Genomic DNA, 25,745 nt, shown 5'->3' with positions numbered 1-25,745 from the left:
TAATATTTTAATGCAAAAAAAAAAACAAATTTACATTTTATATTTTCAGTAAATTTAGACCAGTGTGCCTTATTACCTAATAGGCCATAATACTTTAGGTACATTAGCATTAAAAGATATCATAAGAAACAGCTACAACAATTTTCTATAAATTGACTACCACTGAAACCATTTTGCAAACAAAATTTATTACTTTCATTCTTTCCAACCAGGTTACACTTGGGTATTCGCATAGTTTTTTTAAATATATTTTATTAACTAGCTCAACATCGCCTTAGCATTAGGTTAATTGAAGCTAATATTTGTGGTAAATTTAATTATGGCAACTCTTCAAATAGCTTGGAGGCATCCTTGACTCTTGCATCCTGTTTTTGCCAAAGTTGAAACTTTATTGTATAACAAGGTCCATGCTTAATTTTACATTTTGCCTAATTTCATAATGCCTGATAAGGTGAACTTGTGCTACTCAAGTTGCAAGGCTACGAGTAGCTTCATGACCTCTGTATCCTCAGATCCAAGATCATGCTTGCTTATAAAGAGCAGCAAGCACCTATTATATCGGAAGTGAGGCACCTTAGTTGTTTTGGAAAAGAGTTTACCAATTCTACCACACTATACTTTATCTAAAGTGGTGGATAATCATGGTTTTTCAATTGGCTTACGAAGAAATAATGGTTATATCGCATTTTAAATATCTTATAATATAAACAAATAAAAGCACTAAACAATTCGTATTATAGTTGCTGGCTCGAATTAGCTCGAGCCGAAAAGATCAAGCTTTTTGGAGGAAATTGCAGAGTTCGAAGCTCAATATTCTCATTTAAAAACTATTAAAATTTTATAGTATAAAATCTCATAAATCTATTAGTAATTCCGATTATTTACAAAAAAAAAAAAAAAGAGGAAAATAAGAAATTATTTTGCAATTTATTTACGTAAATAAAATTTGAATGATGCTGTGGAACGGGGTAATTCTGAATGCTGTGGAACGGGGGCGTGACTAATAAGTTATGAAAATGAATAAAATTTTAAAAATAATTTCAGAATTTCAAGTGGATGTTCACAATTTAAGTTTCAGTTCATTTAAAGTCAGCTATAAAACGCAGAATAGATCTAAAATTTCAGCTCTTCTTTAAACAAAAGAAGTATCCTTTCATTAATGGTTTAAACAATTAGAAACATGCTGATTTAATTGTACACCACAAAAAGCCTTCTCGACATCAATTAAAATACCAATCTTTATGCGAATCGACTAAACAGTCAACACTAATATCATTATGTTTTCTTCACAGACTTAAAAACCAAATTACCAATTGTAGAGGCTGTTGAAGTTTTAACTCAATCTAATCTAACACCACCCTTGTTTCCAGTGTTTAAATTAGTTTCATCACAGCCTAGCACTTGCAAGTTATCCAAAATGATATTGTGTTCTTTAGAATACAGAAGAGTTGTAGATTTTAATGCTTCAGCTGTGACACTAAGAGGAGTGCAGTGTCCAAAGTAGCCTTCTCCAGGTGCCTGAATCAAGGATATGTGTTCCTCCATCACAATGGTTCTCTTATTAATGGAAAATTGGAGTGTCCGGTCTTTTTTGCCCTCAAGTTACAACACCTTTACTTGAACCTTATCAACTTTCAAGTTATCCCTTGTTTTTTAATGCGCTGACGCTTTATCTTGCGCCAGTCAATAACTTGCGTTTTGTCATCATGTGAAATAATGCCAATATCCTCAAGCACAGCTGATGCAATAGTTGCAGCAGATCTGTTTGAGAGTCCATGATGGTCACAGATCAATGAAAGAGACAATCACATCTGCTTTAAAGATGATGATAAATGTTTTCATCAATAGGCAGAATCTAGTGGTGCTGTATCAGTAAGGTTTGAGCTCTGTTTGCTTTGGATATTCTGCAGTTTTGCTGTAACTTCTTTGTCTATTGATCCGATAGCTATTTTACGTTTGCTCCGTTGATCTTCCAGGAAAGTGTGCTCCATAGCTTATACTAAATCTATTTTTATCAAATTTTAACTTGAGAAAAATGAACATCTCAATTAGGCTTTTGTGCATTGTATATATGCTTCTATCAGAAACCAAAATGAAATTTGAATTCGAGGGGGTAGCCTCAAAAATTTGATTTTTAATGAATTTAAAAAATTACTGCAAAATTATTATCAGAAAAAATCCAAGTTTATTTCTAATCGAATAAAATATTGGTTTAGAACCAGGATTGCTTAAAGAATGCCTCCCATTTTAAAGACATTAATTTACACAATTAATTTGCACAATAATTAATGAGTGAAAACACATTTACGAAGGTTCAATTTATTTTAAAAACTATAATAGTCGCAGTTCGAATGGACGTTTCTAATACAATTACAGTTCTTTGAATATTTCTAAGTATAGCTTGGATGAATTGTTGCGGAGAAAGATCATTTTAAACATGAAAAAGAATAAAAAATTATCTTCGATTATCAACAGCACCAACCAAGTTAGGTTAACTATTTTATCTTAAGAACGTGACACTATGGAATATGTAGATGCTAATGAAACTATTCAAAAATTTTCAGAAGCCAAATTCCACAAAAAAACCATTGAATTTGAAAAACCTATTTTTTTAAAATATGGTTTTTTAAAAATGAAGTACAAATTAAAAAAAAAAACTAAACTTTTAAATCCATCTCTTCTTTAAACATGAATAGTAACTGCATTCTTTTTTTCTTTAAATGATATTTAAATTTTTTCCGATATTTAAATTATTTATTTGGTTTATTCGCTTCTTGAATAAAACTAGATTAGATGTCGTGGCTGGAATCTTTACAGAAATTTGACGCTTGAGTTTAATTAGGGCGCTAAAAAATTTTAGTACAAGAGCGCTTGAACGTATTAAAACGGCCAAGTAAGTTTTAATCTAGACAGCGACTCAAACAAATCATCATTTTACCATCCCGTCACGTACTCAAATCAACAAGTCATTTAAATATTTCGGTTTTTTATTCATTTGCGTAATTTTCTACATTATTTCAGAGGTTCTTAAGTTGTATGTTACGATACATGGAACCAGTTGTTATACTCAAATGGTTTTGAAAAATGTGGATACATTTGTTGCAAACGAAATCCCTAACAAGTAAGTGAACCTAATATTTCTAACATATTTCATTAAGAATACTGTTACATCCAACCTTACAAACTACTTGACGACCCCATAGTTTGATGTCCTTTAGTCTGGTTTTTAGATATTTTTCTGGTTTCGACCAAAATTCTAAATTTACAAACGTCATCACTGCCGTTAAATGATAACATGTAAATTGGGGTAAATATGAGCAAACGGGAAGTTTTTCCCAAATGCAACAAATTAGTGTATTTTTTACGTTGAGTTATTTTCTATGATAAGTCATTTTAAATTATTTCGTCCGGATTTACTTTGACAAATTGTGAACCCTTAACTTAAACGAACATGCATTAGAGATATTTCATATTAGTCAGATTAAAATCATGATGGCCACAAAATTTTACAAGTTAAATTCCAGGACATTTCCAGGACATTTTGTTGCGTTTTCCAGGACATTTTATATCCTATTAAATGAATATTATCAATTATCTTTACATTAAATTTATTCATATTGATTGAATTATTGAGTTTAAAATAATTGGGCTGTATACATATATATATATATTTTTTTTTGCAAAAAAAATTTTATATTACTTCAATATTATTAATAATTTTTTAACTTGATTTAGAAAAAAAAGTTCCAGGACTTTTCAGGACATTCCAGGACACCTGCAAAAATCCAGAACATTCCAGGACATTCTAGGACTGTGGCTACCATGTAAAATAAATGTTGGTAGGCTATTTAGGAATAGTTCAAAAAGAAAAATTAGAATCAGCATAAATTTTATTGTTATCTAAACAAACTTAAATTTCTTTAAAACAGCACTTTCTTTAAACTGTAATCTTTGTGCGTAGACGATGGTTACGCAACATTTGCAAGTTTAAGTTCATCTCATACCACATTATATTTTCTGAACACTAAAACATAAACTTGCAATTTTCAATTTTAATAACAAAATTATTTGCATAAAAATTTAACTTTCATTCATCTTTATTTAATAAGGTTCTTTCTTCATTTTCCAACTGAAATTCAGATTTTCTTCTTTTGCTGATTCGCTTTGAAAGTCTTTTCTTATATATACCCTTTACATCAGATGTCACATTTTCATCTTCATTTTTATCATTACCATTTTCTTTGTTATCATCGTCAGAAGCATCATCATTATCGACATCATTGTCGTCATCATTATCCTCATCATTATCTTCATCACCATCGTCGTCGACATCATTGTCATTGTCATTGTCATCGTCGTCTTCATCATTAAGGTCCTTATTTTCGTTAACACTCTTGACAGACGATCTTCTTGAATCTTTTTTATCTTGTTCTTCGTCTTCTTTATTTCCGTCATTATAATCATTTTCTTCTTCCTCTTCCTCTTCTTCACTATCAGTGTATATTTCATCTTCATTTACAGGACCTTCTTCGGCTTCACTGACTACTTCACCTTCATCTTCATTTTCATCTTCTTTGTCGTTCTGGAGGACATCTTCAGGTTCTTTATTTTCAACTTTTTTCTCATTTAAGTTTAAGAAGGGCATCCCATTTTTAAAGGCTACAGTGGCCAGCTCTAAGCCATTAACTCGTATAATTACTAAAAGCTTCTCTTGCTAAACAAATTTAAACAACTTTATGTTGATAAAAAGTAATATAAAATATAGCAAGATTAATAACAATAAAAAACAATTGAAAAAAAATCATCAGCTCTAAAATTCAAAATAAGAACGAAAGTAAAAATTACTGGTTTCTGCTGACGCCACTTTTGTAGGTATTTTGTTGCTAATTGTAGCTCTTTTTGTCTTTCCATTTCAACTTTTTGCTTATTTTTCTCTATAATTAGCTTGTGTTCTTCATAAGCACTGTATGCATCTTGATTGTCGTCTATTTTCTCAAAAGTCTTTCTTTGCTGAATTAACAAATGTATTCATAAACATAAAAGATTTTAAAGCAGTTCTTTATTCGATATAAAATCAAGAAGAAGAAAATGTAAAAGATACTGTTACAGTTCTATTTTGGACTGATAAAAGATACTGTTACAGTTCTATTTTGGACTGATAAAAGATACTGTTACAGTTCTATTTTGGACTGATAAAAGATACTGTTACAGTTCTATTTTGAACTGATAAAAGATACTGTTACAGTTCTATTTTGAACTGATAAAAGATACTGTTACAGTTCTATTTTGAACTGATAAAAGATACTGTTACAGTTCTATTTTGGACTGATAAAAGATACTGTTACAGTTCTATTTTGAACTGATAAAAGATACTGTTACAGTTCTATTTTGAACTGATAAAAGATACTGTTACAGTTCTATTTTGAACTGATAAAAGATACTGTTACAGTTCTATTTTGAACTGATAAAACTGATGATAAAAAATTAAGTTGTATTAAAGAATACAATAAAGTGACTAAAAAAGAAACGAGCAAAATATTAATTTATAAGAAAGTTAAAAACATACCTGTTGTGAATACAATGATAGGATGACAGCCTTGAGTAAAAAAAACAAGATAAAGTTACCAAGGAAATAACACCTTTTAATTGCTGAAAAATTATTATTCTGAGTAGAGATTGATGATGGTGTCATTAAATAATAAGATGATCATTAATTTGTAAATGACTAATGAAAACTTCAAAAACAGTTTCTTGAAATCAACATAACATAAATTACAACTAACCAGACAACATAAAAATAAGCAGAAGAAAAACTGTGGAGCAAATCTATCACTATTAATGAAGCAAAACATTCCTGTCAACCAGGTCAATAAAGAAAGCACTAATACAACGATGTCTCGAATAGTTCGCTTTCTAAAGAACATTGAAAGTCAATAATAACAAGTTTTAAATATTAGAGTTATTCAAAAAAAAAAAGCTTAAAAAAATGAACAGAGCCAAAACTTATCTAAAATTCCCCAATTTGGTACTAAGAGAATTTTTCACCATTCTAAGGGTTCCTACAGTGAACAAAAATTTTAAGCCTTTTGAACAATTTTTAGGTAAAGTTTTAAACAGTTTATGGGAACCCTAAGAATTTGGAATCTTTTTTCTAAAATCAATTTTGACCTTATTTCAAAAAAACTGAAAAAAACCACAAAATTTAACAAAACATTTTACCAAAATGAAAATTTTGTTTTAAGATTATAAACAATGATCTCTAGAAAATAAAGGCTAATAGAATTCTACTTACAAATAGCAAATAGAAAATTAGAAAAATTTTTTACACTTGCAGCATTTTCATGGTTAATCTTTTTTTTGTCTTCTGTTCTCTTTATACACAATAGTAAAAGTTAAATTGTAAGCACTATAAACCCACCAAGTATTCAAAAGTCTATAAGTTTGGACAATATAGGGGAAAGGTGCCTATGATGGCATACTTAACTTTAACGTTGCTCTGAGTCATTACCTGAAAACTTAAAAAAAAATTTTTGACATTGGTATATTTCTTTTAGCATGCAGAATAATAATTTTTACTATTTGGCTTTTTTATAAGTTTATACGATTAAAAAAAAAAAATGCAATTATGCCATCATAGGCAACTAACTGCTCCTATGATGGCACACTTCAAAGAAATTGTACAAACAAGAATTTTTTTTGTTTTTTTTTAATGGAAACACAACTTATCAAAAAAACAAAATTAATAATAAATATTTGGTCAATAAGCATAGTTCACATATAAATTTTGTTCTACTTCTCTTTATGCCTGCACATAAACAATGACACTAAGATCTGCATTTTTGACAACAAATCCATGGTTCTTTAGAGCAAGACAGCGAATAAAGTTCATAACAATACAAAAATGCTGTATCAGATTCGAAATTCATTTTATTATTACTTCCTTTAATCTCCTCACTGCAGTATTTTTCTTCAACAGTCGTCTTTCTTTTTGTTTCTCTAACAAATATTTCGTTTTCTTTGTTATCTTTTTCTTTTGCCTTATCTTTTAATTCTTGAATATCCGGTGTGGTATTTAGAGGTCCAGTTTTCGTTCCCTTTTCAATTCGATTTTAGGGGTTGCTAAAGGCACCGGACACAACTTTTGTATACTAGATCCTTTCGTTGAAACAGAAGATCCAATGCATATGGAAGCTTCTGATGGGGGAGATCTCATTTCCAAATATATTGGTTTCTCAAACTCTTGTATTTCATCTTTGTTCTTAGCCTGATCAACTTTTTATGCGCATTAAAATTTATTTCAGGCATTTTTTTCAATTCATTTTGCAGACTTTCTTATGATGGCAACTCCTTGGTATGCCATCATAGGAAATAGTCACCATATTTATTAAAACAAACTGTGTCTACCTTATTCTACACATAGCATTAAAATAAGTATTGAAATCCATGAAAATTTTACTTCTGTGTGATGTATAATAAAATTGTAATCCTAAATATATGAGGGCATTAAAACTACAACACCAGATGCGAAAATTTATGTTTGTTGATTACAAAAGCATTATTTATGTCTGAGGGACGAACTTTACAAGAAGTAATGATTTACTTATATACACATGTTGGTCTAATCACTTATGCACCAAAACTAATATTTTTGGAAATATGACCAGTATGCCATCATAGGCGCTATGTCATCATAGGCACCTTTCCCCTACAGCAGTCATAAAAAAACTATTTGCAATAATTTGTGACAAAAATCAAAAAAATCTTGCATAAAATTAAAAAACTTGAAAGTTCATAAAATAAATTTCATAATCAATTAGTATTTAGTATTCCCACAAACTGTTTAAGCTTTACTAAAAAATGCTAGAAAAAAAACTAAAATTGGCCTTCTTTGTCTATTACAGAAATCCTTGGAATTTTCTAAAAATAGAAAATAAAAATACAGAGTATCAACTTAAGTTTAGACAGACCAACCAGAACAACAACCTACAAACCTGTTCATTTTTTTGACATCACCTTTTTTTTAAATAACCCTAGAGTATATATGTGTGTATTACATACTTTTTTTATTATGTTAAAATCACAAAATTTTTACATCAGTTTTGGAAAATTGAATATCTTTTTCCGAAACGGTGTTTTCTTTAGCCCTTTGTAATACAAAAAACATGTGAGCTAAAAGAAAGAAAAAAACAATTAGAACAATGTAATACTTTTTATATCTAAAAATAGATAAACTAAATTCCAGAAGTGAACTTAGAGTATCTAATCTAATGTTAATATTAACACACACACACTCTCACACACGCACTCACACACATACACTCTCCCTCTCTCCCTCTCTCCCTCTCTCTCTCTCTCTCTCTCTCTCTCTCTCACACACACACACACACACACACACACACACACACACACACACACACAAACTTCAAATACACAATAATGATGCTGATAATAATACTAATGTACTAATAATAAAGATGTAAACGACACTTTTATTTGTTTCCTATTTCTATATTGTTTTGGTCATTTTATTTAACTTACCAAGATTATCAAGTATGCAGGAGTTGCATACCCAACGATGGTGTCTCCTTTGATTCCCATCCAACAACTGGAAAACAAAACTTAATATACATTCTTAAGCTTCATATTAAGCAGACTTTTTTTACTGACTATCTCATTTACAAGAAAATGTAAGAAAAGCTTCTTGCATATTTGAGATTAAATTTAAATGCTAAATGTTAAAAACATTAACTAAGATAATAATATCTTGGTTGATGTTTTTAACATTTAGGATCTAAATTAACATATACAACAATTTCTATAAATAACACATATAAAAATTTTATTTATTTTAAAATTAAAAAGACTGAAACAAAATATTAAAACATGTTCAATTTAAATGTGTGATGACCTCAGTATATTTTTCTCTTGTTTATATCTTGTGATTAGTAAATTCCAATAATTATTAGAATACTTTTAAAACACAAACTCTCATTTTAAATAAAAGAAAAATCAACTATTATGATTTATAAATCAATATAACAATAGTTTTGAAATTAGTTCTTTATCAAATATTCAAAATATTATTATTGATATTATTTTAAACATAATAAACATGGTTTTTAGCAACAGACACATCACCCAATTACTTTTTAAAGGAATGCTATCCAATTAAAATCATTCACCTTTGTGATTTTTCTCTCTCATGAAACACAGCACCACCACCCATTCCTGCAATAAAACCTGGAACACCTAAAAAAACACATCTCAATTTATATTAAAATAAGTGATCAATATGAACCATTTTTCTTAAATATGAAACATAAATCTTACATAAAAAACATCTTAAATATCTTCTTTGTTTCAATAAATTTTAAAAGGTTCACTTACACCATCCTAGCATTACGTAAAAAGCATACAAATTTCTTTCTCTCCTGAAGAATTTATCAAAGGCACCAGTAAACTGTGCCACTTTAAGTAAATGCCACATAAAAAATGCCACGCCAAAATAATATAGTAAAAAACCAAGTATTGAGCAGTAGGTCTTGAATAAAAAACAAAAAAATAAAACAAAAATAACATCTAAAATAAATACAAAATTTTGATATAAATAAAGTACTTAAAGATAAATTTACTTTATTTAGTTCCATATGCATTCCTGAAATCAAAATTCCACAAAATACAACCAATGAAAGAATCTGATTCATATTTAACCATTCAGGTATGTTCATATAACTGGAAATAAGAACATATTTTAAATTATTTTAAATTTCAACTAAAAATCTAAAAATATTTTTGTATAAAAATCAAAATACTTTGATGAGCTTTGGAAAGGGTGGATATGTAAAATTTACCTTGTACTAAGCTTTATGAATGCAATGAAAAGCCAGAAAATTGTATATATCAGTCCAAAATACCAACTCTTTGAAAATCTGAATGCACCAGGGATAATTGGTGGCTAAATCAAGTTTTATATACCATAATTTAATCCTTTTTTTTTTTTTTTTTTTAATTTTAAATCATAATTGAAGAAAAAAACACATACTGGAACAGCAGCAGCAACTGCATAAATTCCAGGTTTGTTAAAATTACAGACTGTTTTTTCAATATTAGTACTGATAAGTTGCCCATTCTTGCGAGACCAAGCTCCAAAACCTGTACTTCTAAAAAATAATAGCAATAAATGCTGACTATTCTCCAAGGAAAATGAATTAAAATTGGTTTATGCTTCAAAAGATAAAAATAAACTAAAAATTGGTTCACAGCTAGATCCAGATAACTCACGGAATATTTGACTCCCAAACGAGACAAGACTTAGGTGCATCATACACTAGGTCTTCATATAGCTTGACATCCTAACAAAGAGAACAACAAAATCCCTGAATAATTTTGCACAAACAGTTCATTTAAAATCATTAGGATGCAATAAACTACAATAAAAGTTATGCATACTTACAAAGTATAAAATTTTTACTTACTACAACATGATCAAATACAACTTCAATAGAGCCAGCTTTAAACTCAAAAGCAGGATAAACACGAGTGGATATAATTTTGCTAATAATGTATGGTTCTGTATCAAAGTAGCAGGAGGAATCTCCACTAAAGTAAAGGTCTATTCTTTTAACATCTATAAATCCTTAACATCAGGAAAAAAGCATTTGTTTCATCTATGTCCTTAACTCTAAAGAACTCACAATTGTAATAGTTTTTTCTAGTCAATACATTTACATTTACATTTCAATTGAATTTTAAATTCTATAAAAAGTTTAAATTCTATAAAAAGGCAACTAAGATTAAAAGAAATAACAATTATGAAGTGATAGGCAGCTCTAAAAATATTATAAATGACGAATCCAGGTTCATATGAAGTAACACCCAAGTTTTACAAGAAATTCTGGAAACAACTTTCAAATTACTTCATACAAATGAGAAAGAATTTATTAAAAAAAAATTTATTTTCCCTTCACAAAGAGCAATTCTATTTTCATCATCTAAAATGGGTATAGATGAGGAGAATTCTGTGACAAAAACAAAGAATAATAATATAATTAATTTTTGATTAAAAATATAAACTGATTAGAGCAAATTGTTATTTTTTTTTTTTTTCTATCAAAAAAAAAAAAAATTTAAGTGATTACCATGGTGTAACCAAAAATAATATTTATTTTACAATATACCAAACATGATATGTTTTGTATATTGTAAAATAAATATTTGGGGAAAATAACTTTTGTCAATTTAATTAGATATTTAGTTATTATTTCAAAATAATAAAATATAAATACTTATTTTACAATATACAAAATTTATCATTTGTTAAATTAGGACTTTCTTACAGTATATTACATTGTCACACCAAGCTATACGTTTTTTTATTGTAAGAAAACAAGTAAACGGACTAGTACTAGAAAGTTTTTTATTTTAAGGGTACTTTTTTATAACTCTAGTATTAAAAGTTTCTTAAGAGTTTCTTAATTTTCAGATTATCAAGAGAGAGAAAGTAAGTAAAATGCAATTTGAAATCAATAATTAAATAATGCTATTAATTAAACAATTCTATAGAAATATTAATTGTAATATCAAGACAACTAAATTCTATGTTTGCTGTATATTTTCTCATAATGTTCATCCGCTTGTACAATTTAAATATCATTTCTAAATTCATTGTGCACAATGAATTATGCACAACGAGCCATATATAGTCATTGAACTACATATTCATTGTGCACAATGAATTACACAATGACGCAACTACAACACCCCTTGATCTCTAGATCACAAAGTCTGCATATCTATTCGGGAACTTCCGCATTCGCATCGATTTTCGGTGATTCAGGTTGTCCGCAATGGGTTCTTCCGATCCTCTAGTAGGCAAATCGGCTGCGATGGGAACAGGACGGACGTCCGATATGTGTCTCGGCAATCCATTGATCTCTACCGAAACTCCTCGTCCTTCATTTGTAACTTTTCCTCTGTTCCATTCGTTCGTACATTCCGAGTCAGGTGGTTTTACAAATACTTCTTGTCCTCGAAAATAATTGTGGAGAACTTCTTCGTTGGTTTTCGCAGAAATTGTGTGTGGTTTCCACTCATAAGAAAATATAGCTTTGTAGGGGAGCGAAGTTTCCTCGCCATTTTTCCTGGGAGCCCGGTTATACCAATATACCATTTTTAGCGGATCTTTGCCACTTCTGGCTGCCATTCGCTTGATAGTGCGGTAATGACGTTCAACAATTCCGTTCCCTGATGGCCTGTAAGCGCAACGAAACAGGATGGACACTCCCCATTCTGCGCATAATTCACTAACGAGTTTTGAGCGAAAGGTCTTGCTGTTGTCAAATAGAACTTGCCATGGTGGTCCTCTTTCTCGAAATATTTCTTCCAAATGGAAACACACTGTTGTTTCTTTCTCGTTCTGTAGCTTTCTCCAAATTGCAAACTTGCTTCTTTTTCCACAGTCAATGATAGACAAATAATTCTCTGATTTATAGTGGGTTACATCGATAGCTAAACGGTGCCAACTCTTTCCAACTTCAAGATTTCCTTCTTCCCACTTTATTGGCGCAGGATCCACCGATAAACATCTTTCGCAACTTTTCACGACTGATTCAACGTCTTTTCTACTAACCTTCTCCTTCGGATATATCTGTTTCATCAGATAAAGGGTTCGATTGACTCCAAAGTGATGAAGATTATGAAATGACTTCACATCAGGCGGTACAACATTTGCTGTCATTGCAGAATGGTTTAAATGCAGCCAGTTCTGCGGTACTCTCGTAAGAGCATCGGCTTTATTTTCTGCCGACTTTACCAGAAAAAGTTTTAATTTTATACCGCACTCCTTCACAAGGTCTTCAATTAACGACAACCGGCGACGGACAAGTGGTTCTCCAAGACCGTGTACTCGAACGGGTTTGTCACCGATAATTAAGGAGTTCAACCAGCCGGCAACAGTAACCGAATCACACTTTATGGTAATACATTCGAATCCCCATTTTGTTGCTAGATTTATTCCTTTTATCACGGCTTCTAACTCTGCGAGGTTAATGTGAGCCGTATCATCTTGTTTCCTCAACCACGAACAGTCTTCTACTATTTCCCCAGCCACTTCCAACACTATGCCAACGGCTAAGCTGCTTGCATCACACCACACTGTTGCTTCGGAAGTGTTTTTGACGTTCCATGACCCATGAACGGGATCTTCTTTTGTAAGTCTTTCATTTAAACTGTTTACTAATTTGACAATACGTTCGTCCACAAAAGAGTCCCATCCACAACTACTCGAAACCCTTTTTAGATAGCTGCACGAAGGGCGCAACCAATTTGCTATTGGAAAATGTCCGGTCAGCTGTCCGCACCAAGAAAAGATTTGCCGACGTGTCATTTTTCCTTCAGGAACTTTAGGTATGTTGTCACGTTTCCAACGGACTTGGTTGCATTGTTTGTACACTCGCAATCCAAGCACACGACCGCCGACAAGTTTTTCTGGCAACTTAGAATCCAAGCCACATTTTTCCAAGAGTTCTCGAACTCTGCAACTTGACACTATGTTATTATTGACAATGATATCAGCAATAAATGAGTCCGTCCCAGCCTCGACAACTTTGTCTACGGATAATACCTTTTTTAAAATTTTAGTCATTATTCTGGGCGCCACATTCAAACCAAAACCCAATCTTGTTAGACAGTAACGCTGCCCTTCATATTCCACGACTTGATATTTCCACAGTGCTTCGTCGACACGAATCTGCAGATACGCTTTCTTTAAATCGATTATTTCAAGATTTTCTCCCAACTTTCTCCAGTTGCGAAGTTTGGTACTGCAAACGTCGCCATCTGCAGTATGACTGGACACAAATTGATTCAGCTCCCGGTAGTCCATCACCGGACGTACTTTTAATTTGTTTCGTTAAATTACTGCCATCAACGGAATGATGCCATTACATCTCCCTTCAAATGGTTTCAGCCATCCCTGTGCTATCCATTCACTTATTTCCTTTGCATAATCACTTTTAACGTCATCAGAGATATGATAGTTTGGAATTTTGCTTGTCAAAGTTGGTGGTTCTATCAGCCACTTCCAAGACACGCTCCAGCTACCATTTTTGAATTCTGCTACGAAGTCTTTATCAATCAGCTTTTGAATAGTAGGCGAGGATACTTCATTCGTTTTTTCTTGAGAGACTGCAGTAGCACTGATAGTTAGTTTTTCCACATTGAAGTTTATGGTTTCGCCGTCTCTCCCAACTTGGACACCTCCAAGCCGTCGTATTGCGTCCATACCAAGTAGCATTTGATATTCGGGGACAATGTTGGCAACCAGGCATTCCAAATCGATGGTAGTGTTATTTATAGAAAGATTAACAACAATCTGGTGTTTTACTTCAATTGACTTTCCATTCATCATCACGACCTTTTGTCTTGCGTGTTTGACATTTTTTGCGTTTACGATATCCCGACTTAAAATTGATTTGGAGCATCCAGTATCCAACAATGCTTTTATTTTTCTTCCATTGACATAAACACAGAGAGTTGGTGGTTTTATATTTCGTGGGAAGCCGCTCGCGCATAGACGGGTGGCTTCCCTTCCATGTTTTTTGAGTTCGTACACTTTTTGTAACAGTTCAGGGCCAGGTGGTTGTCCATTCCACACACAAAACACTTCTTCTTCTCAATTCCTTCGCTGCAATTTCGACTGATATGTCCCTCCTCACCGCATCGGTAGCAAGTCATGGTCTTTTTTCCGTTTCCTTGAGGAACCTTTCTTGGACCAATAGCACCAAGATTCACGCGACTAACAAAACACGATTCTTTACAACGCAAGATTACCAAACTTCTTGCTTTTTCAGCGATCTGGTGCAGCGACATTGTTGATATCGAGAGTGCTGTTTGGAGTTGTTTTCTTGCTTCGTCAGGTAATCCGAGAATAAATGCGCACCTTATCCACTCTTCGCTTACGTGAGACGATATTAGCTTGCTCAGCCTTGTTAATTCTGCGAGATATACGTCAACGGACTCGTTTTCCTTAAGACGACGATTCACGAACTCTTCGTATGCTGTTAGCGGAGAAGCAGAGAAGGCAGTAGTCAGTGCATTTTCACTTCATTGTAGTCTTCGCGAACTTTATAACAATACTCATTGCCGAAATAGCTTGTAATATCAAGACAACTAAATTCTATGTTTGCTGTAAATTTTCTCATAATGTTCATCCGCTTGTACAATTTAAATATCATTTCTAAATTCATTGTGCACAATGAATTATGCACAACGAGCCATATATAGTCATTGAACTACATATTCATTGTGCACAATGAATTACACAATGACGCAACTACATTAAGGGACATCATATATGAACTTTCTCAAGAATAGTTCAGCTATGAAGCAACGAGTTATGTTGGAGGTAATCTTTGAATCTAAAAAGTTACGCTTAACTTTATTCTTTACCTCTATAACTGTTTTCTTTATGTTAATGTACATTTTATAATTTCTTATTTGTGTGTATGCGTATATGAGTATGTACATGTGAACACATTATGATAACTGCTTGACCTACTTTTTCACTCTTTTAAAAGTCTATTTTATAAGTGTTACTTATAGGTTTTTGAAAAGTTCTACTTTTATTATGTGATTTGTTTATATCTTAAATTTTTCTTTTGCCTTTTCTTTATCTTATTTAGGTCATTGCGTTTTATTAGTGAATTACTATTTGCAATGACCTGTATTTTTTGTAACATCCTAAACACGAAATATATTGATATTGATTGATTGATATTGATTGATATTGAAAACATGTTAACAAAATAAAATGTTTTACACTTAGTGAACTAAAACTATTTGTATTCTATCAATATCATTAAATGTAATATAATCCTCAGATTTGACGCAAACACAAATTAAGAAAAACTTCTCGAACTTAATAAGTTTCTTATTGAAAAGTAATTTAAAACTAATAGTTTCTAAAGATCTTTTTTTAGAAACTTGTTTATCTTATAAAAAAAAAAAACAAAAAAAAACAACATGTACATTTATGGCGTGCTGTACGAAACGGTCAAACAATTTCTACATTAAGTAAACAAAACATCATAATAGTAACCACTTTTCTATAAATATCTAAAAAATTCAATTTTATAATACATTATCGACAAAAGAAACACAAAATTCTTGTAATAAAATATTTTTAATAGATTCAACTGATAACAATAATTATATATAAGCAATTTTTGTAACTTTTATATTCAGGGTTTTTATATTGAGTAACTCGTTAAAATTATTGCCATTTTAATTGAAAATAACATTAAAATTATTTTTTTGTCTGTAATTATTTTTAAAGGCATAAAATGTGTAAATTTATTTGTGACTAAATAAGAAATAAAAATAAGAAATAAAAATAAGAAATAAAAATATATTGATGCTCTTGTTGATATTTGCTATTACGCAACCAAGTATATTTTTCAAATTGATTCAAAATAGGAAAAGTTGCAAAGCTACTTAAATGTAGAACTCGTCACACAAGTTTTCAGTTTGGAGGACTACCAGATGATCTTCCTGTTAGCGACCTCCCCTTGTATAAATAAGTTGTACAGTTCAGCTACAAGCTCAATAAACAACTTATTGCCAAAAAAACAATTGATCAACTTTTTGGTTCATAATTAAGCTTCAAACTTGTTGAATTATGGGGAAAAAAACAACCCAAATTCCCCTTGATTCATGAAAGAAGCAAGAAAATCTTGAAGGGAAAAACTTGAGACAACTATTTAGAAGATGATAAAATATAAAAGGGAAAAAATACCGCATTTTTAATTTGTATATGAATATTTATTTAAACTTTTTTAAAAGAAGTGTCTTCCTATTCTTTTGTTTTATTTTTTACTAGAACATAAGTACTCCTCCTCTGCTGGTACTTAACGTGGGTTTACCAGCCGTAACTTTTATTAGGTTAACAGAATTATAGGTGTAAGTAATTTTTTTAATTTAGCTTTTTTAAATGTATTTTATTTTCATTTCGTGTGATCTTCGACTATCATCCAAGTCACATTAATATTCATTTATTTAAATGGTGCAAAGATCGGGGAATTCACTTCTTTTCTTTTTCTCTTATAATCCGGTCAAAATAGACATAAAAATAGTGGTAGATTTGCAATAATTCGCATAGAGCTGAAAATTTGTACATATCTTGAGCACACTATTACAAATAAAGTATTAAAAGTCCCCATCGATCCCATATCTGCAAAAAAAGTTATTCAAGGTTTAAGGTATAAAAAAAATTTGTTTTTTTTTAAAAAAAAAAAAAGGAAAGTTTTTATCATAAAAATAGATCAAACAAAAGCGAACAGCATTTTAACGCATTTTTGATTTTTGAATAAACTGTTTCGTCGGCTTTTCTTTGAACTTGTATAAGAACAATGAAAAATGCTTTTTTCAACTAGTTTTTTCAACTGATTTTTCTCGTCTGACTTCCCAAAATTCTTGGAACAAAGTTACGAACGATGAAATACTTTTAGCGTTGAACGTTCCATTGCAGTTAAGAGTATCGAGCAGTATTTTTTATTACGATTGGAACCGTTTAATACTTTTATTAAAATGTCGCAACTATGTTTTATAAGTAGTAAACTTTTAATAGCAAGTGAAACTGTTGTTGTTGTACGTGGAAAGAAGACTTTGATTCATACAAGATTTAAAAGAAGTGACGGGTTTTATGAATACCTGAAAGATCTGAAGTCTGTAACGATTCATGTGGTGTGCCGTAAAAAGTATACTCGGAAGAGTACTATTGTTGCAATAAAAAGACAGCAAGATATAGATCAAGTCAGCACATCTGAAAATAGTCCACCTCGTACCAGAGCGCGCGTAAGTGAATCACTTTTTTGTTTAAAAAGATGTTGCTTATTTTGCGGCGATGAAGCAAACGAGGAGGCCGAGAAGAAGAAAGCGAAGAAAGTTCAACGTAAAAATTCATAAAGTTCGGCGTAAAATTCATAAAGTTGCGACTTGAACTTAAAGAATCAATTCTGAAGGTAGCATGGAGTCGTTTTGACAAAGAAGCAAAAAAGGTTACTGCACGCATTGAATATGAATTTGATTTAGTTGCTGCTGAGGCTAAATATCATAATACCTGTTATAATTCTTTCTTGAGACCAACCAATGGGTGTAAAATCGGTCGTCCTCAAGATGAATCTACAAATGTTGCGATGGAAGAACTATTTAAATACATTGAAAATAGCGATGACTGCCAGTTTTAATTAGAAGAACTAAAAAATATTTCCAAAAATCCACATTTAGATAACAGAACAATTAAGACACGATTAAAGTTGAAGTTCGGTAATAAAATTATTATCACTGAAAAACCGGGAAAATTAGCGTTTATCTGTTTTTTTTTGACAATCAAAGCGATATTCTTAACCAAGCTTGGTATGAGAAGAAAAGCCAAAATAAAGAAGAAGAACGATTTCGAATTTTAAAAACTGCGGCAGCAATGATTTGAGAGGACATTCAATCATTGGTATTTGATAATACCAATTATCCCTTGCCTAGTCAAATGTTTGAAGATATTAACAGCGATATTCCAGAGTCATTGACTTATTTTTTAGAGCAGGTTATTTTGAAAAATAAACGATGAAAAATTAGAACATTTAAAATTAGTTTGTACAAGTATCAGCCACAGCATTATGTCTGTTGTTAGGCCTAGGTCTTTTAAATCAAAATTGCAATTGGGTCTCTCAGTATTTTTCCATCGACGATTCCAAACTTCTTATACAAATCTTTTCGTCTTTTGGTTTATGCGCATCCTACAATGAAATTTTGATGTATGAGGATAATCATAAACCTACCACATCTGCTTCTTCAAGTCAACACTTGTATCGAGTATATTATCAAGTTCAAGTATGGCTAGGCAATCAACTGGACCCATCTGACTGGGGTTGGAAATTAGTAGATAATACATTATAGCCGATTGACACTTTACTTCCACCAGCTCCGGAAAGACTTCTCAACACCCTCTTCTGCAATTGCAAAAAGGGTTGTAATGCAAAATGTAGCTGTAAAAAAGTCAGGTTATTATGTTTATCGGTGTGTACTAATTGCCGACGCCAGTCTTGCTCCAACGTTGGATCAAATAAATAAATGATGATTTTGATGCTATCAATGAGGAGACAATTGATGTATCTTTTTCACATATCCAGCTTGAAAAAGAAGATGACTACGAAGAAGAAGAAAGCGAAGAAAATGTATATAATATATCACAATAATACGAATATATAATACATAATATGCATTTAATAATATATAATAAATGCAAATATTATATATATATATTATTTATATGTATATTAATTTTGTAATATTGATATTATATTATATGAATATTAATTTCGTAATTTCACAAGAATTGCAATGTCTTTTCTAGCAATGTATCTTATATAAAATCGCCATATACTTAATATATTTTCGCAATATATTTTCTCGCAATATATTCTTGCAATATCTTCTCGCAATATATTTTCGCAATCATATTAATATCTCAGGAATAACGATTCTTATAAAAATGTATAAAGGCAATTTTATTAAATACTTTCATGATGCAATACTTTTGTTAGATCTTTATTATGATAAAACTTATCATTAATTGGAAAAAAAGAAAAAACTATTTTTTTTAACCTTTAACCTTTAATAACTTTTTTTGCAGATATGGGATCGGTGGGGACTTTTAATATTTTATTTGTAATAATATCCTAAAGGTATGTACCAATTTTCAGCTTTATGCGAATTATTGTAAATTGAAATGTTTATTTTGACCGGATTATTAATTGCACGCACATTTTGCGAATGTGCAACACGATTCTTGGGCCAACCAAATTATGATGGTTGTTCAAATTATTCCACTGATTATTGAGTTCATATTAATGTGTATCGGCGTAAACGATTATTCTGAAACTGTTTCAAATTCAGTCGCACAAATCACTTCTAAAGGTTTTAAGACTCCAACTTTTTTTAACGCAACATCATCGCAGTATCAACGTAATCAATAATCAACTTCTTGCTCCTGTTCAACGTATCATAGCTCAAGGTATCGTATTGGTCTAAGTATCACTTACTTAAATGTCTTCGTCCTAAGGAACGCATTTTATTTTAGCTTTTGTAACAGTTTTATAACAGGGAAATCGTTTCTTGTTATTGTTATAAGTTTTTTCATATACTAATATGTTCATCTCAGTGTCTACAAAAAACTCTGGTGTCGTTTGTTTGTCCTCCTGTGTTAAATATGCAAAATAATGAGTTTTGCCAATGTGAAGTTCTTGTTATTGTATGTTTTCCTCCTTGCTATCAATAAGCTTTTTCTACTAAATCGGTGCTTGAATTATTATCCTTCATCTGCAATAATCTGACTCAAACCAACAAAATCATTTTTTGGTTGTCTCTGTTTAGATGCTGATGTTGATGCCAATTCTTCTGTACTTTTTTGTAGTTTAAATACACGACATTCAACCATTTTCCATGTTTTGACCCGAGTTATCATACTATGACACTCCATATAATATTTTGTAACCACACTGCATAAATACTTTTTATGCTGCTATCTATTGCTACTTCCTGATTATCTCGGAAAGTTTCTTTCAATTTCACATGAATTTCAATTTTAATTACATTTTTATATTATTTGTACTGAAAACATACAATTTATCCATGAAAATGTTGCAGTGTAACTTTTCACATTTGAATAGTTATCTTAAAAATTAACTATCTCGAAAAAGTGAAAAAACATGAAACGGAAAAGTTTTATTCTTTACCGTAAAAATGCTTTTCTAAAAAATGTTTTTAAGAGTTTTTTTTTTTTTTTTAATGATTTTGCGATTTTTTTTTCGAAGTGTAATTCAGAACACACATATTTTGGATTTTTCTTATCCAATGTGTTTTTTTATAAAACACCGTAGTAAAATATAAAAATTTAAAATGTAGCTTTTTTGGCTTTCGACCAAAGAAGCGTGGAAAACCGGCTAAATATAATCAATAATGTGTAATGTATTTCGGTACATTACGTTTAAAAAGAGCATTTAACTCAAAGGTTTAAATGCTCAAATTTTTTAAAAACGGAACAATCGTAAAAAATAAATTTTACACGCGAAATGTAAAAACAGAGTTGTAAGATGAAAAATAATTTATAAAAACGTAAAATATCTGTAAAATATCTCACAAATTACCAGTTACCTTTTTAATGTGCAGGTGGTTGGGTCATTAAATTTTAGTTGAAAATCATTTTCAGGTTTATACCCCACCGCCGATTCAAACGTGTCGCCGACTGGTAATGTTTCAAACTGGAACTTATCTATGTTCAAATCTCCAACTTGATCAACCACTATTGTTGACATCGTAAAAAAACCAGGGTCTAAAAAATCAAAAAACCACTTAAAAACATTCGAGATTCTATTTTCTTGATCCGTAAAAAAAATAACCATGAAAAGTGAAGTTCAAATTCATGAACATTATTAGATGTTTGGTTTTAAAAACTTTAATAAAATCAAACTGCTACTTAGGAACTTTAATAAAATCAAACTGCTACTTACGAACTTGCTTTGCTGCTGTAATATTCCAAGTTAAGTTAAAACCTTTTCTAGTTCCTTCAAAGTCCGAGACGACTTTTATGTCCAATTTATTGAAACTCGAGGACAAAGTGACGCTTTGATTAGAGCAATATCGATTGAGTAGCTCGGTGCCTTCGTAAAAAGCAACATAATCGTAGACGCAATCTTTAGACGGTTCCAGGTCCAAGTCATTAATTGTAACAGAAACAGCGTATGCACTAGGTAGCTGTATCGACCAATTACACTCCAAATTAACTGAATAACTATCTCCCTTGGCCGGAAAACGAATATTTCCGGTTAATTCAGTATAAATGCTGATATTCCCACAGTTCGACCCTCGTTTTATAATATAAAAATAACTATATTAACGGACATTTTAAAAACTGTATTTTAACAAACATAAAACACAGTAAACACGCATACACAAACACATACGCACATATAGCATATTGAATGCATTTATACACACTTACTTTCTATTGATTCATCTCTCCTGACCCGTCTTTTTTTTATTTTGCCATTTTGTAAGTCTTTTAAGTCTCTTTTTTTCCTGCTCGGTTTTTTTTTAGAGCAGTCGACTCTTGAATACACAGTGTCTCCGAAGAATTGCCAGGGTTTTTCCAAATCCGCATTCCTCTCTCGAGGAAACTTGAGACTATAAATATTGTTGCAGAGGACGGTACTAAATTGAATACCTAAATTATCAACAGATTGCGTTAATGCAATGCCTAAGCTAACGAATTATGTTTTCGTAATTATTCACAATTAAGATGAAATCGAAAATCAAAAATAAATTAGTAATGAGAAAATAACAAAAGTATCAAGGAATTAATGATAAGAAAACATAATGCGAAATCATCACCCATTCCACCAATGAATCTTGATCTGACTGTTGATACCTCTTGCTGTGCAAAAAACCTTGCTAACTGAAATAAAGATTCTTCAACACTTGTAATAGCTTGAACAAGAGCAGCATCCTTTGCAACAGCTGTAGAAGATTTCTTTTCATCATCATTTTCCATGAAGTTAAATAACCCTGTGATAACAGGTTCAATCACATAATTCATGTAAGACATGCCGGTTCCCTCAATGTCGGTTTTTTGATCTGAATGTATCAGAAAAACAAAAATTTTTAATCCAGGTCTGCATTTTAACGTATGAAACTTTATAATCTTATGAACTTTATAATCTTTTTGTATTCAAATACAAAAATGATTTTAAAAACTTATTGAAGACTCTAAACATTTCATGACAATAAAACAGCTGTTTTTAAATTTCAGACCCAAAAATGAAACATCCTAAAAAGATTTTTTATGGAGGGGGGGGGGGGGGGGAGGGGATACTACATACCAACAGGTGTTCATAACAAGTAACTTTAAAATCCTGGATTAACGTCAAAGAAACAAGCTTTTCACTTGTACTTCTTTTTCTATTTGAGAAGCTATAACTTATTTTCTACTAAAAAATGTTTCACACAAAATGTATTTAAAAAATTACTTAATTCGCTTTTTTTTTTTTTCAAAAACGAAAAATTTACTTTTTGATACTTTTCTGATTAAAGTGAACGAAGTTTTTATGTTTCTTTTTATTTCAATTATTTTTTTGCGAAATTATTTCTTTATATTTTAAATATATTTTTATGAAATTATTTGACTTTCTTGCTGTTGTAATCCATAACACCCCAGAAAAAAAAGGCTACAAGAGTCTCGTAACATTACTCTTTGATTTTAAACTAGTCGAATTTGAATTAATCAGGTAAGAATTAGATATTTCGGGAGGTCTCAGGAGTGTGAGAGCTCCTAAGACCTACCAAGTGAATCTGCCTCAGCAAACCTTAAGTTTTCTTTTTTAGCTCCAAATATTCAGTTATAATTAAGACAAACAAAAGGTATAACACTTTTTAGCAATCTAGGATAGCCGTTGTACTGTTGTTGATGCTGAACTAGTTACCTTTCCTCAAGCAAATGACACACAGATATCATGCACTATTCTTGTTATTTAGCAAAATTAGGTATTTTTAAATGTTAAGACAGCATTTTAAAAATTTTTGTAAATTATTCTAGTGTATAATTACATTTTCCTCTCCTTCTCTCCTCCCTTCCCCCAAAAAAAACACAATTTTGTTTTTCAACTATTTTCTAAAAATTTAGTCGACTACGTAAATAATGAACAGGCAACTTTTTAAAATAACATTCATGAATTAAATTCAACTTGAGATCCATTTTGTGAAATTAATCCAAGAGCATTTTTCAATCTCTAAATCAAAAGGCGGTGGAACGTAAATATGGCAAAGCAGTGAAAACGTTAAAAACTCTTAAAAAAGAGTTTTTAGCGTTGTAAAAAATTTTTAAAGACCTCTTTAATCTTTAAAAATACTTGTTATGAACACCAATTGATAAGCAGTATCATGCAAAAGGTTTTTTTTAAGAGGTGTCATTGATATTAGAATCCGAATTTTACGAATTGTGAAACGATGCTTTAAGAAACGACAAAGAATTTAAAAAAACAGGTTGCACCGGTGCTTACCTAATGCCAACGCTCCTTTGTTTAGAAGGATTAAACACATAAATGTGAAATAAAACATCTTGCAAAATGTCTCTTACGAAAAATATTTAACGATCGAACTTTTTTTGCATTTTTATTATTCTGTCTCCATAGAGTAGATCAAAAAAACGCAATTCACCATTGAATTCATTAAACTTTACGAGTCGTTAAATATTAATTTTCGATAGCATTTTATGCACAAATCCGTTATTGAGGTAAATACCGAAAATTGTTAACCGAAACACCGAGTATTGAATCAAAATCTGACCTTTTAAATTTTAAAAAATTTTCTTTTCCCGATAGAAAGAACATTATGACTTTGACCATTATCAATATTGTGGGCGACCGAAAGAATTCTCTAACACTTTTATTTACAAAACGAGAGAAGAAAGAATAAACAAATAATATACACGAGTTTATTTCATTGCAAATCAAGATCTAAAAAAATATTTAAAAAAAAAAAACTTCATAAAAATGATATATTCACACAACTACCAAATAAACGGAATCAACTTCGCAGTTTTGGCTTTGTAAGCTTGATATTCTACTAGATTACCCCACTTCTTGTCAGCATATTGCTCGAGTATAGGGATACCACTCACATTAGTAAGAAGAAAAGTAACAAAAAGTGGAGACACAATACTGAGTAATTCTTTGCCTTGCAATACAGAAGATGCTGGTAAAAATAACCCACTCCATAGCAAAATTTCTCCTAGATAATTCGGATGTCGGCACAAACCCCACAAACCACTATCGATAAACTTACCCCGATTTGCAGGATCAGCTCGAAAGCGAGACTTCTGATTATCAGCAATCATCTCTATCAAAAAACCTGCTGCAAACATCCCCCATCCAACGTAGTCTCGCATGCCGAGTGGTTTATCATACTTCTTTATGTTAAGCATCATAGTTGGTAGTAGCGTCGTCCATACCCATAACGCTTGAATTGTCCAAAAAGTCCAAAATAACATGGGACTCTCTTTGGCTTTACGAAACCGCCTGTCTTCACCATCGTGTAAAATACGAGAAAAAAGATAGGTTCCTAATCGTATGGCCCATATAGAAACACACGCGTTTTGTATGATTTGACGCGGGAAAATGGGCAGACTCGATCCACGTTTAGCCCATGTTAAAGTAACCCATGTCATGTAAAGAAATGTCGAAGATCCTGTTAAGTCATAAAATTTCTCTGTTTTGAACAATAAAGCCGCTGCGCAACCGACCCACTGGATGCCAAGATCAGCAACTGCTGCCTTTGCTAATAAGTTACGATCCAATTGTGATAAAAGATTACCCATAATTGTTAACTAGAAAAGAAGTTAAAAATATTAATACAGATATTAATATTGCTAAAATCTTTTAGAAAAATCAATCTAAAATTTCTTAATTTCTATTACAAAAGTCATCTTTTAAAAAACCCATTGGCCAACTGCTGATATTTAAAAAAACCCACCCGCTAACTACAGGTTGTTTAATAACCCGCGCGCCGACTTCAGTTTTTTCCCATTTTTACTCAATAAAGTTTAATAAAGCAAACCAACAACAAACCCACTGTTGATATTTAATTACAAGAACAAATTGATTTTGAGCCTTTTAACTTCTTTATCAGAAAAATGAAATCAG

General features: G+C 31.1%; 2 protein-coding genes across 2 annotated transcripts; both read right to left on the bottom strand.

The window, feature by feature from the left end:
- Positions 1 to 3,872: 3,872 nt before the first annotated feature.
- On the bottom strand, positions 3,873 to 24,256 carry LOC145197999 (uncharacterized). The gene is made up of 18 exons (XM_090078849.1): positions 24,105 to 24,256; positions 22,441 to 22,683; positions 22,052 to 22,273; positions 21,561 to 21,914; positions 21,205 to 21,382; positions 10,476 to 10,599; positions 10,282 to 10,352; positions 10,043 to 10,160; positions 9,852 to 9,955; positions 9,633 to 9,732; positions 9,388 to 9,541; positions 9,183 to 9,249; positions 8,539 to 8,605; positions 8,093 to 8,169; positions 5,784 to 5,913; positions 5,567 to 5,596; positions 4,846 to 5,010; positions 3,873 to 4,714 (listed from the first exon to the last, which is right to left on the bottom strand). Exons 1-18 carry the CDS (start codon positions 24,160 to 24,162, stop codon positions 4,088 to 4,090), a joined length of 2,889 nt encoding a protein of 962 aa, XP_089934975.1. The 5' UTR covers positions 24,163 to 24,256; the 3' UTR covers positions 3,873 to 4,087.
- A 270-nt stretch (positions 24,257 to 24,526) lies between these two features.
- Positions 24,527 to 25,469, bottom strand: LOC145189912 (uncharacterized). The gene has a single exon (XM_080066631.2). It carries the CDS (start codon positions 25,418 to 25,420, stop codon positions 24,614 to 24,616), a length of 807 nt encoding a protein of 268 aa, XP_079922757.2. The 5' UTR covers positions 25,421 to 25,469; the 3' UTR covers positions 24,527 to 24,613.
- Between the last annotated feature and the right edge of the window lie 276 nt (positions 25,470 to 25,745).

This window comes from Hydra viridissima, unplaced genomic scaffold, assembly GCF_058129835.1.
Source record: "Hydra viridissima isolate aposymbiotic clone 2 unplaced genomic scaffold, HvirCarnegie_v1 scaffold_2, whole genome shotgun sequence".
Classification (NCBI taxonomy): Eukaryota; Metazoa; Cnidaria; class Hydrozoa; order Anthoathecata; family Hydridae; genus Hydra; species Hydra viridissima.
Note: the sequence above shows the minus strand (reverse complement) of the source record. Positions and strands in the feature narration are given on the sequence as shown.

Excerpts from the sequence above, each read along its gene's own strand:
- LOC145197999 (XM_090078849.1), bottom strand. The coding sequence starts at position 24,162 with ATGTTTTATTTCACATTTATGTGTTTAATCCTTCTAAACAAAGGAGCG. Across the intron at positions 22,684-24,104 it reads CAAAGGAGCGTTGGCATTAG|ATCAAAAAACCGACATTGAG; the intron begins GTAAGCACCGGT and ends TGATACATTCAG. Across the intron at positions 8,606-9,182 it reads GAGAGAGAAAAATCACAAAG|TTGTTGGATGGGAATCAAAG; the intron begins GTGAATGATTTT and ends TTTGTTTTCCAG.
- LOC145189912 (XM_080066631.2), bottom strand. The coding sequence starts at position 25,420 with ATGGGTAATCTTTTATCACAATTGGATCGTAACTTATTAGCAAAGGCA.